We start from the raw sequence: 15,419 nt of genomic DNA on the forward strand, positions 1-15,419 counted from the left end.
CTGTGTTGTAGTCACTTGATCCTACGTGCAAAGATAATTTATGTCTTTAAAAATCGAAGAAAAAAAAATGTGGCTCTGGATCTGCTTCTTTGAAGCTTAGCCCTAACGTTCTGATTTCCTACTTTTATATTATGTGAAAGAAAGATCAATTATATGTTATGTTTGTCACCTGTAATTACACCAGAGATGAAAGAAGGATACAATACTAAAGCTGTTTTAAGAACAGAGGCCTTGTGCTTCCCACATTTGGGGAGATAACATCTTCTCTGACTATACTTCTAGTACAGTCACCCAAATGCCTGATGCAGGTGGCTGAGCTAACACTATCTGCAAAAGAGGAAATTGGAAACATAAAAGTGGGAGACAGAATTTATCATCTATTCTCATTTCCCTGATCAACCGATTCCTTAGGTATTAGTACTGCATTGCAGAGGCTTTATCTGCTGTTAACTTTCAGCAGGAATTTACCTTTCGTCTTCTGCACAAAATCCAAATCCTACATAAATAAAAGCATACCTCTTTTATGAGGCCTAGATGGCGATATTAAAATGTAGCAGTATGGGTAAAGGGCTCTAGGTTTTATTAGCCAAATATGGAAAAAGCATTTGAACTTCCAAGCAACTGCAAGAAAGCGAATGTAGCTCGTAGGTTAGAGACAAGAAGCTGACACTATCTATTCCCATACCACAATATACATGAATAATGTGGCAGAAAATGAGATTATTTGATGTTACGCCTGCTCCACGCATGCTCTGAAAAATGCTGGCCCACCATAAAGAGATGTACTGGTATTACTCCTGCAGCTGCAAAACACATGAAGCCACAGAGCAGTATTTTATTCTGAAGGTTGGCAGACTTTTAAAGAAATCGTCTGACACCAAAAAATAAATATATTTACATAGTAGGTTTTTGGCATCTGAACCTAAAAAGGCAACTGGCAGTTATACTGGAGGGCTGCATCTTGTCAGACTGCCTTCTCACCCCTGTTTTATTAGGGAAATCTCCTAGCACCCCTTTCAGCAAGCAGAGCGCAACAGGTCACGAGTGCCCTTGAGAACGGCTGCTCAACATTCATGTGACTGGTGACTTTTAAAGCATTCTGTGCCAAAGGGAAACTGCATCGATCCCAAAATCTCCAATGGCAATTACCGTGTGCAAACGGGATAACAAGAAAAACGTTCACTCCCACGTGAATCAGGTTTTTGAAAAGCTCATCTGTAAACTCTGGCCCTCACCCCATCCCGCTCTATCCCCCCAGTTTGACCCAATTACATCAAACAATGTTTTCAGAAGATCAAAAGCAGGCCTGGAATTCTTAGGCTATGCCAGCTGTATATGCCCCAAGCACTTCAAAATAAAAAATAAAATAAAAAATAAAGAATGAAAAAGGAAAAAAGAAAAAAAAAAAAGAAAAAAAAAGACTTCAGTACCTTACTGTGTCTAAGCTCCACATCTTCTTCCCCATAATCTGTAACCTCCCCAGCTTCTTCTACGTGATTGAGAGAGAGTTTGGGGATTTTAATTTTCTTCTGCATCACACTGTTCTCAAGGTCAGTTTTGTCTTCTAAAACGTATATTAAAAATAAAATTGTTACATTAATCAGAGTTCTTACTTCCAAATGCTACATGATTTAGGCAAGACCAGCTTAACAAAAACAAAACAAAAACAAACAAACAAAAAAAACCTCCCATGCTTCAATCCACTCATAATACTATGGATCAAATTAATCCATGGTGTAACTCAGCTGATACCCACTGACAACTCTAGAGTTTCAACAGGGGATCAATCTGGCCATAAACAGGAGTAAATACTCTAAAATGCCAAGGCAAATTTATGTGAGAATGATCAAATGCATCAATGAGTAGCTACTACTACCACTAAAATAAGAGTTAGAGATGCTGTAAATCAGACAACATCCTAAAACAAATCTGCATTACTTTAAAATATGCTTACTAATAATATTTTCATATTCACAGTCTGTTGTTGCAGTTCAGATCCTACTTTGGTTTAAAGTGGAAGTGAATTTTGTAATTCGTGCTTTGCTCTAACCATCATCTGTCAGCAGCACCGATCTATTTGCACACATGGCAGATCCGGGTGTTCTGCAAAGAGCAGGGCTGGAAAACGGGATGCTGCAGGACACACTGAAGAGCCATTACAGAAAAACTACACAGGGAATGGGTCTGTACCAGCATTCTTATGCTATTCCTATTTCATTCATTAATGATCCGAATCCTTGGCCTTCAGACGCACAAAAACAATCAATGGTCGTACTGATCTCTAAAACAAAGTGTGAAATGTGCGTGTGTGTGTGGTGGGGGTGGAGGGAAATCAAGCAAAATGTTTATCCAGGCTGAGAGATATAAAATATGTCAAAAGTATGCCAAAAATAAGAAATTCAAAAGCATTATGTCTGAATGTTTGAAAGATTCTAAATATTCCTGAAAAGGTTCAGAGAAAGGAGAACTAAGGGTCTAGTCTCCCCAAATGTGCATTTCCTCTTGAAAACTCTAGCAGAGCAGACAGTGTCTTAACTGATTCACAAGCCTGGCTAAAGGCTCAAGACACTCACAAGGAGAGACGCATTTAAATTCTGAAATGTTGCATTTGTACCCTGAAAGCTTATGAATAAGAAAACATTTTGAGTCTTCTTATCCACCTGAAAACTGTAATCCAGGAAATGTCCCATGAATATTTTTGAAAGCGCCAATGAGGATGCCATTTGTGAGTGTTTAGTTGCATTGACTTTTACTTTCTCAAATTAGCATCTCTCCACAGGACCTCAAAATGGTTAGTGTTGACAGGGTAGAAAAAGGAAACAAAGGTAAATCACTGTTTAATGAGGAGCAAGGCATTCATTAGAAATGAATTACACAGATGAATGCAATTCATTTTGTTACAGATAGAAATGGATCTCGTGTAGGCAAATGGTGATATTACAGCCCAAGGCTGTGTAAAGACAATAGGCACAAAACATGCAGAATAAGACATTAGACAACCTGAAATGAAATGCAGATGGTAGCAGTAAATACTAAGACAGACGCAAAAAGAAATAGATAAACAACAAAAAACAACTGGGCTTATTTTAGATCATTCTCCATTCCCCAGAGCACCATGGATGCTTATTCTGGTTAAACAAAAAGGCAATCCAACTGTTTAAATCTGAAAAACTACCTTTTCATTTATCTGAAAAATGTAGATGTGTCAGAAAAGTGAGATAGCCCATTTCTACTGTCAAAAAGCAGAAAGGAAAATTAGAGAGCCCTGAATTAGAGAGGAAAAAAAAAAGAAAGAAAGATTTAAAAAAACAGGCTAAGAAACACTATGAAGGAGAGACTGACGGAATAAACAAATACATACTGAATGAAAACCAAAACCTTTCTCTGTGACTGTATTTGGGGGTACCCAATAGGTTGACGGCCCCTTTGCTAAAACGTGTGCTCATTTTCTTAAAGACAAGCATATGCACACCAGAGACAGCTTCTCTATTTGCTTTGCCAAATCACCTTCCACAAAACCTGCAGAAGAGGCATTTCTGCAGTTAAAGAATGCAGAACAGTTTCTACGGTCCAAAATAGCCCTTGGCCTCTTATCAAAATGGATACAGGTCATCTGGTTCACCTAGTCATCAAAATGGTCTGCTGGCCACGACCTCACGGTCAGAACGAGCCAGAAGCCCAAGCAAAGCGGGCAAGGACCCTAGCGAGCCTGAGAATGTACAAGTATGCGCAGATTGCAGCAGAAGCCAGCAGATACTTCCTGACAATAATAATAATTTGGAACAACAGAAATATTTATCTCTTCATTTGGGTTTGTAAATTTTAAGTCGATTTCTAAAGGTTACAAACAGGATCAACAGCCTGAACAGCAACAAAAAGAAAATATCTAGTTTGGAGTCTAATGAAACAACACAAATGTATCCGAATTCCTCACTGCTGCCTCTCCCTCTCAGTCTGACCACAAAATCTATGTTTGCAAAACTTTACTTAAGGTAAAGAGGTATAAAGACTTAAGGTAGAAGTTTATACATTTCCTAACCAATGCTTAACTTGTAAATTATTAGCATCTAACTGTCTGCATGGTTCTCTGTCATGTTTTGCAAATCTTTCAATTTTTTTATATTTTACAGCTTCTCCTGTAAATGAAGGTCTACGTCGAAGACAGGTTTTTTCCACATAAAATTTGAAGAAATAATGTTTAAAATGAGCTTATACAATTTAAAGCTCAGGAAATTTTAGTTCATTCAACCAGCCAACAATTTTATATTTGCCTGCCTTCCAGCAACAGTACATAAAATATTTTCTTATATATGTTCTACTTTTTCTAGGCCTATTTACATTTAATACAATTGATGCAGTGTGTTGAAACTGAAAAGGCTTTCCCCTTCCTCCCCACCTTTTTTAAAGTACGTTTCTAAACTGTGCTGTTTTCCTCCTTAACTGCAAACATAGCTAGAAAAATCTCATTCTCAATTTGAGGATATGCTGGAATACTGGCTCTTGTTCAGTAAATACTAATTGAATTGGCGGGGGGGAGGTAATGGCAGAGAGAAGATCAGGAGAGGAGAAATAGGAACATGCATTTAGAGCAGTTCCTATTAGGACTTTGCTGCTGTTATGCTAGGCTACAAGGTACATGTGCAAAGCAGGAATCCAGCAAAAAGCAAGACATGCACAATTTTCAGCTAGAAGAAAATTAGGCTATGAACCAAATGGCTGGGCAAGCAGAAATTCAGCGCCCTGAAGCTACACAAAATACTAGGAGTTGAAGCAACAAATTGCTGTAGCTTACAACCTTATTTTGTAATGACAGTGCAAGTCATTTGCCTAGACTTTGTCCCCTGCTACAAGCTACACCCTCTTCAACCCTGCTACAAGTTAAAAATTATACCTCCTCTTATGTGGTCATGATGAAACTGTCATGAAATTGCGTCTGTTCTTTTCTCTATGTTTGGAATCAGTGATTCAGCGATACAGCTGCTGAGAACTAGTACGTAACACACCTAATTAGGTACCTGCAGCAAAATAAACAGGGGAAAAATGTGGTACAAGCATCAACCACAGCGGGCACTGAGTATGAGGCTCAAGAGAGAGCTCAGAGGATGGGTATCATTTCTCCCCATGCGGCCACCTAGCAAAGTTATTCAGATAAGGAGAAAAAAGAGCTGCAGAGACTGCTCAGTGCAACTCAGAGTGGCTGGAAAAAGACATCTGGATTCCACAGCACTAGAAAAGAACAGCACTGGAGAATCTTTATCGACTAGCAAAGGATAAACTGTTCCTGGAATGTTTCCTTCAGCCTGCTCTTCCTTTAGTGTCAGGATGGGTGGATCTGGGCCAAAAGGTAATAAATAAAGGTAAAGTCTACAGAGGCAAGGAACTGAAGGACACAAAGAGAATTTGATGGGGTGGGAAGTCAGCTGGTTACATTCAGTAAAAATATGCTAAAACTGAAAACCATATCCTGGCATGGGCAGTGTCTCCATTCCTTACTTCATAATTTCAGAGTAAGGCCTGAATAAACTGATCCTTTCAAAAAAATAGTTCAAAGCTGTTTTTTCCACCTTTGGAGTGCAAGCTGGAAAACTAGAGAAGCTCCGCACTCCAAGTGAATGAGAGATGGCAGATCTGGGATCTGTCCAAATAAAGGGGTTGGCAGCGCTATAAATCTTACAATAATAAAATAAGAGAACCTTGAGCAAAATTTGTCCTTCCCTTAAGCCATGAAAAATTCCATCCCTTGTGAAAATGATATCCTGGCAATTTGGAAAAAGAAAATAGCATCAACCCTTCCTATTTTAGGTATATAACCAACACATAGGGGCAAGAGCAGTTACCCCCATGCTGCTGTGCTAAGCTGCCTCACTATTCTAATTTAGACAAGTGGCTTCTGCAGAGCAGAGAATATTTACCTCTGTACTACATAGAACTTCATCACCTAAGATGAAAGATGCTGATAAAACTCTCTCTCACACACACACACAACCAAAGGTACACTGGGCCCTTCAAAACAAATACTCGAAGGAAGCACAACAGGGCATGGATGTCTAATTGCCACTTAAACACAAATAATAAACAATTAAATAATCAATATCATCGTGACTGAGAAAGCAGGCAGCATGATGAAATAAAAAGGTTAGCCAGTATACTTAAAAATTGAAAAAAAAAATCATAAATTGCTTTTCTTAGCTAATTTCTTGCAGACATCGAAGAGGATGGACTTTGACAAGGAGAACAGAAGAGATTTAATAAAGAGGTAATGATCATGCAGGCTCAGAAGGTGGTCAGGACACGAAAGAGAAAAACACTTATTGCAAAAAGCTTCTTCAAGCTAATAGCACACTGAGATTAAGATTCCTAAAGCAAAAGAAAAACAGAATGTCAGTAACACGGGATAATGAATGACAGTATAAATGTAAGAGTTATTTGAAGAGGACAGGTGACAAACTAGATACAGCTGAAAAGAGGAAGACCAAAGAGGGATTCAACAGGATGCTGACACAGTCCATTTACCACTGGGAAAAAAAATGGTAGTTTACTATGTAGTTTTGTGCTGTTTTGCAGACTTGAGGAGACCTTTGTTGGAAGGACAGTGGAAAGGAGATTACAGAAAAAAAAAAAGACAGAACGCAGGAAGACACGTACATGATTATGTGTTATAGCTGGGCAGAAGGGTAAGGCTGAGAGTAGGTTGGGAGCAAAGAAGACAGGGAGTATGCAGATTTTGGGTGGGGATAGACCAAAAAAAAGATTATAGTAGATATTTTTCTCCTTTCTAAAAATGAGAAAAGGACAGAAATTGTTGGAAAATATTTTGGTTCATGCTAAATTAAAGGTGAAAAAGACTGCTGTACAAGGATGTCAGACAGGGAAGCTGAAAAACAATTCTAAGTGAGAAAAGTTAGGAATAGAAAGGCAAAACTGCGAGTTGCCATCCTCTCAGTAGGCGATCCCTAAAAATTTAAGAACCTGACAGACCTGCCTCACTTCCCCCAAAAGAGGAGAAAAGGTTGACACCCAACTGGTGACTAAAGACTGTCTTCAAGAACAAAAAGAAGAGTGTTCTGAAAGCCAAGCAGGAACAGCACACAAAACAGTAACAGTGTGGCAAACAGGGCCAACAAGCAGCCAAAAGCTGGTAAAGCTGAAGACACGGGGCTTTGAGGAAAGGATCAAAAGCAAGTTGCATCTGAGGTAAATTTCAATTAGGTAGAAGCCAGATTTAAAATAATTTTTAATTAAATTAAGGAAATGCAAGACAAAGATCATCTTGAGTAACTGCATGGCAAGTCTGGAGATGACGTGCTGGAAGTCTGACAGAGAACATGGCACCCCTGCTCTGCACGGAGTTCCTAAAGGCCAAAGAGACTAAGGAGCAAAACTCCTACCAAGGAACTTAGCACATAAACTATTTCTATGACTAAGTTCTGTCTGAAATCCTACCTCGAGACTGCTATCTTTAATTAATATTTAATGCAGTAATGAAAGTACAGTCACAGAGCATAGACCTGCTTCTGCTCTTAGTCTGGCCAGATTCACCATGCTAAAAATCTGATGTCAGCTACTGAAGGAACAAATTTTCATAGATACACCTTTTCCTCCAGAAGAAGAGCAAAGATACTCAGCTTACTACTGCTAAGACTATCAATTTATCAATGTGCACCCTCACTCGAAGTCAATTTTCTGGAAAACCTGACAACATTCAAGTATTGCGTGACTTTCTCCTTTTAGATGTCCTTATTTATCAGCACAGGTCAGATGCATAATCCAAGTACTAGGCCAGGTGTAATTCATACTTCTACTGCAATAAAAACTGAAATATATCATCTTTCTTCCTTTCCTTTATAACACAAGATGAACTTCTTGTTTAAAGGTTAATAAAAAAATCTCTTCAGAAATAATTAAACAAAAGCAACATGGCTCAAAACTAAACATCTGCTAGAAAAAATTATTACAGAGGTATGAATCATCTTTTATTCTTTATCAGCAAAACTCTTCTTTCCATTTAATTTTATAGCTGTATTAGAATGGTGTGCTTGTCTGCAGCAGAAATTGATGAAGCTGTAAGATCAAGGAAAGAAAAGACATCAGGGTAAGAAACAGGAAATCATGTTCTTTACTAAACTAAGGACAGCCTTAATCCTGGATCCAGTATTTACTAAAATACTGACCTTGAATAACACAACCTCTCTGTCTCAGTGTCCCCCACCTACCTCACAGAAGTGCAGATTAGTTAATATTTGTACAATACTCAGAACATGTTGAACACAAAGGATTATAACCATTATGGAGCAACTCTCTTAATCCTTACTGAAATGAAATACTACATTACCATTAAATTTAAAAAAAAAATCCAAAATTTTGAAAACAACCAGGATGTTGAAGCCTTATCTTTTAAATCTCTCTTCTGTATCTACCTATGAAATCCAATGATGGGAATTATTTTTCAAATAATGTTTAAACATGTGAAACATAACATAAAAACTGTTTACTACCAAAGCTATTTCTTTTTTTAAAAACTACCTTTTGATCATTTTCTCAAGGCAAAACAAGTACAATTTGATACTTGGCCTACTCTGGTCAGTTTCAACCACAGTAAAAAAAAAAAAAATCAGGTGTGGATCAAACCCTGATGAGGATTTCCTGATCACCGAGCACCACAAAGCAATGTGGATCCTCCATAACAGTTATTTAGGCAAAGCAGAGCACAGATCAAAATACCACAAGGAACTCTCTGGGAAGCCTCCAAAACAGTTTCAGCCAAGTGAATGAATTTGTGAGGGAAAGAGCAGGTAAATTAATGTATTATTGGAGCTTATATAAAAAAAACTACAATATCCTGTATTCATCCTGTATCCAGGATCATCCTGTATTATTTTTAAATTTTCTTTGAAAATAATTTTTGATTGACTGGCACTTAGACAAGCCACTGGAAAATGTTTTACAGTTACATTAAGGAAAAAAAAAAAAAACATTAACTTATATTTGTTCCTCTTTTCACTCCCCCGCAAATGTCAGAGTATTTTAATTATATAACTATATTACCTTTCAAATCAGTGTTAATAAAATCCTGAAATGTATTTTTGTGTCATAGTTAAGATTAACAAAAGTTATGCTTGTAAATACTCTACATGCGGTGTAACATATATATACACAAAGAGCAGAAGAAATAGTCTTGGCAGTGCAGATGACCTGTATGTCTGGTATGCAAGAATAAGTAAGTGACTTCTGTCCATTAGTATGAGCCAAAAGACAGAGGAACAAGCAGGTCACTTGAGATATATTCTATTTAAGACTCAAAAAAAAAAAATCATTCCAGACTAAGTGCACTGACACAGTAAAAGTGAACACTAAATGCAAGAACAGAATCTTCTCACACTTCTTAAAAATTCTTTTTATTAACACTTTATCTCACTGATGTAATATAGCAATGGGTACCACCGTAAGGGTTACTTGGAGTAATCCTTACCAGCCACACTTGTTAAAGATGCAAAACCTGCTGCTGCTGCCATTTAAGCTTTGTGGTAAAGTGCCAAATTCAGGGTGAAATGCTGAACAAACAGAAATGAAGAAGAACAGTGCCTTTGTATATGTCCTTCATATCTCAAATATTTTTGTTGATACATTATAATTTATAAGAGAGGAAAAAACCTTCATCTTTAAATAGTTTTTAATAAACCTCAAAGAGGTCAACACTGAATGAGGTATGAAACACGACTTTAAATATTTTGTTCTGAATACTACTACACTTACTTTCAGGATTATATCTGAGAGTGTGATGAGGTTACTCTGTGACACACACGCAAAATGATTTGGTGAACCGTGCATACAGCCAGAAGATCTTTCACCTGGTGAAAAAGTAACAGTAGCATGCTGGTTGAGAATCTCAGAGGATATCACACACCTCAAATATCACAGCAGAAAAAGTAAAGAAGCTATGGAAAAAATACTGGAAAACACAGGAAAAAATACTGGACAAAATACACAGCACAGAAAGAACACAGCACAGTGCCACACATGGGCTATCCCTATCAAAGACGGCTGCCTCAGTTTCTTAGTGTGTATTCGTTTGGGAGGTAGGTGGGTTATTAACTCTGGGTTTATTGCAAACCAATTTTTTGAAGATCACAGAATCACAGAATGACTGAGGTTGGAAGGGACTTTAGGAGATCATCTAGTCCAGCACCCTTGCACAAACAGGGTCACCTAGAGAATGTGGCACAGGATCATGTCCAGACAGAGTATCTCCAGAGAAGGAGTCTTCACAGCCCCTCTGGGCTACCTATTCTAGTGCTGTTACCCTCATAGTGAAGATTTTCCTCAAATTCAGGGAGATCTTCTAGTGTTTCAGCTTATGATCGCTGCCTCTTGTCGTTGACCACCACTGAAAACAGTCTGGCCCCATCTTCTTGACACTCTCCCTTAAGGTATTTTGCACAAATTGATTAGATCTCCTCTCAGTTTTCTCTTCTCTAGGCTAGACAGGCCCAGCTCCCTCAGCCTTTCCTTATAGGGCAGATGTTCCAGACCTCTGATCATCCTTATAGCCCTGCGCTGGACTCTCTCCAGTAGCTCCCATCCCTCTTGTACTAGGGAGCGCAGAAGCACACACAATACCTGAATGGATCCTCTTCTGCATCTCCTGTCCCATTCTTTATTAGGATGGGGGTGAGGGGAGAGGGAACGAACATTATATGGATCAAACTACATGTCCCCACCCAAGTTTCTGGCTCAGTTAGCACCCAGTGGATTTTGACAGGGTCAAAAGTTTTAGACTGCTTTGCCAGCACTTTGCCAGCACCACTTCTCTTACACAGTCTTCCTTCTATCTTGCTTAACTTACTTCAATTGTTCTTTGGTGCAATCATTTCCTATCTGTAGTAGCAGACACTGCTGTTTTGGGGCCCGCAGTTTATTTTGAATGGGAGCTAGTTCTTCACCTCCCTGTTCCCTGTAGACATAAGCTGCTTCCAAACAAGCCCCCATCTTTTGGGGGATTTCGCCTTTATTTTGGCTGTCCTTACTCCTACACCCCTAGCTAAGCCTACTTGCCTTTCCAAGTCCCCCTAGTCATAGAAATAAAGCACCTGGATAAGAACTTGGGGCATTCCTCCGCTCCACGTCTCCATACATAGGTTGCTACAAGCTCACTAGCCAACATACTGACAACTAGGTCAGATTATAGGGAGGAAGGGTATGAATTTGGGATTTATTGCAAACAAATTTATTGAAGATGGCATGAATTTAGCATGCCCTGCTGGAAAAGGTCTCATGCCCGTTTCCTGCCACATCAATTGCAACCACTATTGCCCAGTTCCTCCTGGTCAGCACTGGGCACTGTCAGGTATTTGTGGTCAGCTAGGCCCAAGATAAGAGGGGTGGTGGGGGGCAGTTGAGCTCTGTCATAGTATCCACCCTCTACCTTCCACAAAACTCAGCACCGAGACCTCCTAGAGTTATTTAGTTTAAAATAATCCCGAGAACAGAGACTTTATGACCTTCCAGAGTACACTGCAAATTACTTCGTCATGAGCTGCGCAAGCATTTCAAGATTTAAAAAAGAAAAAAAATCTAACCTACTTTAGCAAGAAATGGGGCATACCACCTTCTAACAGGGCAATGAGGAACATGGGTACACAGAGGTATTAAATTAACATGCCTGGTGCTGCAGCTATGGAATTGCAGTCAGAATCTGATGGAGATGTGTATGTTATGATTGTTTAGGTGCAAAATAATGAGGGCAATAGCTAAAGAGAAGAATTATTTACTGTCATCAGGAAAGAATACCTCCAGTTAAAAGACGCTCACTATTAACTTGATACCAACTGCATCCTGAAGAATTGAACTTTAACAGTCTCTAAATCTCAGTGCATTCCACCAAATATTCATCAATTTGTAAAACAAGTAAGACCTCCATCAGGGTCCTCTAAGGATCACAAATGCTATTTCCTGCAAGGAGCACATATTTACAGAAAAATTCTGCTACTGAACATGATGGACAAGTGTGAAAAAGTTCCCAGTGGTACATACATTTCAACGAGACAGATGAAAGAAACAGATTTTCACTGTTTTGATTGAAGGACACAAAGAAGAAAGGAAGGATATAGATGATCAGAAAGACAGGCTCAAACTCCTCCTGAGAAGCTGTCTACTATTTTTGTATGCTCCATGAGATTGATCATCAACATGGCAGCTCACAAAACAGCTATACAGTGCAGTCCAAGTCTACTGAGCTACATTGAAGAGGTAAATGATTCCTTTATTACTATCAGTTGTCTATTAGCCAAACTATGAACTGTTACAGCTCAAAATATTCATTTTAATATGTCTTCTATGGGTCACTTGTCTCCAACTGTCTTAGAGTTAATCTTTGTGGTTTCAGCCTCACTCTTTGGCTTCAAAAAGTCCATGGTTACTAAGCTAACAGTTACATGCCACCAATATCAGCATTTTTCAACCATGGACACACAAGCAAAAGGAAAGCTGTACAGATGCTCTATGACTGTGCTATGCTACTACTATATATTCCATATTACTGAAGTACTACAGAGAAGATGGTATTCAATTTCTCAACATAAAAAGTCCATGCCAATTAGATGATTTTCTGAGCATGGCAAAACGCTTCCTCTCCTTTTCTTCAACCTTTGGAATGTTTATGCTTTTTAGCAACACTAATGATTCTTACAGGTATACAGGTTTCCAAATATCCAACCAAACCACAGAAGATCAAAGAACAGCTTCCAGGTTATTTTAAATGAGGACAACTGTTTCATGAACTGTTTATACAAGCCATGATCCAATAAAAGCGTGTATTACTGGCAAACATATAAACAGAAAACAAAAACATGTTTCAAATGAAAAATCATTATGCCACTTAATGGTAATATGGGCCTGGAATCTCTATTTTTCCCCTAGTCCTTCATTTCTTAGGTTGCTAGAAAGGAAGAAGCAAGCATATCTATTTTTCAGACTACCCCTGATTCCCGCTGCACAGATGACCATAAAAGCACATATAAATAAGTATGTCTTTGCTTACTTGAATAGCATTGTTAAATCAAGTGTATTCAGATATATTGAGATGTGACAGAATTAATAAAGATGGCTATATGTTTTGTTGTGCTCCTGTGCTCTCCAGGAGAATTTCCTGTAGAAATTAAAAACTCTGGGGAACAATCAATGCAAATCACTAATACGGGTAACAAGTCTTGCTCTCTGGAGAAAATAGCATGTATTGGTTTGTTCCAATACAAGAGCGAGAGAAACATTGTGTAAAAGAAAACCCTCCTACATTCAGACTCCTTTTGAAGCAAGAAAAGAGACAGAGTTAGATGCACTTCATGCTAGGTCCTAAGGCAACTCGACAGGCCCAACACGTAAGCAAAACTGCTCACATCAAGAACTCCACCGAAAGCCTGGCCATGCTGACGTGAACATGATGAATGGGAAGGGCAGCGCTGCCGCACACTCCTGTGAGGAAGAGGAAGGTCAAGGCCAACCAGGACCTGCCTCTGCCCAGGGCAAGCCCTGCACCACCATCTTCCACAGGTAACCTGCAATAAATACTTCATATCCCGATATTCCTCTCATATGGGTGGGACAAATAAAAGACACGCTGACAAAGGACAACAAAAACTTAGGGGGAAGGATATACTCCTCTGTTAGGCTATCATACTAGTTGTTATCTTTTTCTTGAGGTGCGAGGAGCCCAAAATTGGAGAAGCCTTGCATGGAAATGGCTTGCCTGTTTCTCATTCTTTCAAGGCATCTGCTCATGGCAACTTTTGAAGAGAGGAAACCACCACAGGCCCCTCTGAGTCCAGAACAGAATGGACCATCTGGATGATCTGGTTAGTTAGTCAATAATCCTTACTTAAAAAAAGCTAAGAAAGAAACACCCCTGCTCCTAGATTTATTTATCGCCAATGGGTTCCCTTTTAGAGAAGAGAACTAGGCCTTGCTTTCTCAAACACAATATAGCATTAGGAGATCAAATATTGTGCCTGTCCTGTACCTGGGGAAACTGACATCATCGCATTTCTCCCCAAGTAGAAAGGCTGGGATCAAAACCTCAAGTCCTCTTTGCAGCTCAGACTGACACTTCAAATGGCTGTTGCCATTTGCTACGAACAACATCAAACTTCCTTTCTAAGCAAACTCTGACTAGAGCACTATTTGCTCGCTAACTTTCAAGAGTCCTCCTCTGCCTCTTGCTTGCTTTCAAGACTTTCCAAAAAAGTCTTCAAGGCACCTCACGACTCGGGGACATGTACAACACAAACACCACCTCACAAAGACCAAATTCTTCCAAAGGGCCAAAACTGGCGCTTATTTCTTGGCGTGCGGCCGAGCTTCCCCCCGGGGCTGGGGAAACCCCCACGAATGACCCACGCAGCAGCAGAACCCGCGGTGACAGGGGCAGCGCGCGCAGCTCCCGTCCCGGCAGCGCCGTCCAGGTGCACCCAGCCCCGTGACCCGACGCGGCGCAGAGAAACCTGCACCCGCTCCGACTTGGCGGGGCGCTGCCCCCCGCGCGGAGGCACGAGTGACTGCACACATCATAAATACGGTGGGATGAAGAAAAAAAAAAAAATAACTTTTGATGATGGATTGGGGGAGAGGGGAGTAAGTTTCTCCTTCCTCCCTTGCCATGAAACTGAGGCTTAGCGCTAAGGTTTGGGGTTATGCAGGGGGCCCTCCCCGAGCAGGAAGGGTTCGGGGGAGGCCCGGGAGGAGGGGGCAGGTGCCCCCCCCCCAAGGAGGAGAACCGAGGGTGGGGGAGGGGAGAAGGGGGGTGTCCTCCCACCTCGGTAACGGCCCCCGCCCCCCCGCCGCCATGTGCCGCCCGGGCCCCGAGCATGTGTAGGCGCGAGGCCCCCACCCCCCCGCGACACCCTCCCCCCGGGGGACAGCGAGGGGCAGGAAGTCCCTTTGGGGGTAGGAAGGGACAAGGGGGGGGGGTGTTAACGGTCGCGGCCCCCCCCAAGCGCCCGCTCACCTGCGAGCGCCAGGATCTGGGCCTTGTGCAGCAGCAGGCGGTCGCGCCACCCGCCGGCGCTCTCGTCCTCGTCCTCCTCGTCGTCCTCCGCGTCGGCCGCCGCCTCCTCGGGGTTGCGGTACACGGCGTAGACCTTCTGGTTGTCGAAGTCGAGGCGGGACGTGGGGCTGAAGTCGCGCACGCAGGACACGGGCAGCGCGTAGCACACGTTGTCCTCCAGGAAGCGCACAAAGGCGTACATGGCGGGGCGGGGGCGCCGCGGCCCGCGCGCCCCTTATTGTTCCTGCCGCCGCCGCGCCTCGGCGCTCGGCTCAGCTCGCCTGGCCGCCCCGCGCCCGCCGCCGCCGCCGCGCCGCCCGGCAGACCCGAGCAATCCAGCGCGGAGCGACGCGAGCCGCGGCGGAGGGGCGGGATGGGGACGAGC

At 41.3% G+C, this 15,419-nt stretch overlaps 1 protein-coding gene across 3 annotated transcripts in view; it reads right to left on the reverse strand.

Annotated features, from left to right (window-relative positions):
* BEND5 (BEN domain containing 5) overlaps window positions 1–15,419 on the reverse strand; it is a 540,137-nt gene that overhangs the window by 15,113 nt on the left and 509,605 nt on the right. Inside the window, exons 1-2 of one of the 3 annotated variants that reach the window (XM_088536720.1) lie at window positions 14,996–15,295; window positions 1,431–1,564 (exon numbers count right to left, since the gene is read on the reverse strand). In XM_088536720.1, coding sequence (XP_088392846.1) covers window positions 1,431–1,564; window positions 14,996–15,236 — 375 coding nt within the window. In that variant the 5' untranslated portion in view covers window positions 15,237–15,295. Of the gene's footprint in view, window positions 1–1,430; window positions 1,565–14,995; window positions 15,296–15,419 lie in introns of those variants that run through there. The other 2 variants (XM_088536729.1, XM_088536725.1) reach the window with 2 other exon arrangements.

The sequence above is a fragment of the Tinamus guttatus genome, unplaced genomic scaffold (genome assembly GCF_059628265.1).
Source record: "Tinamus guttatus ecotype Peru unplaced genomic scaffold, ASM5962826v1 Tinamus_guttatus_pri_ptg000044l, whole genome shotgun sequence".
Classification (NCBI taxonomy): domain Eukaryota; kingdom Metazoa; phylum Chordata; class Aves; order Tinamiformes; family Tinamidae; genus Tinamus; species Tinamus guttatus.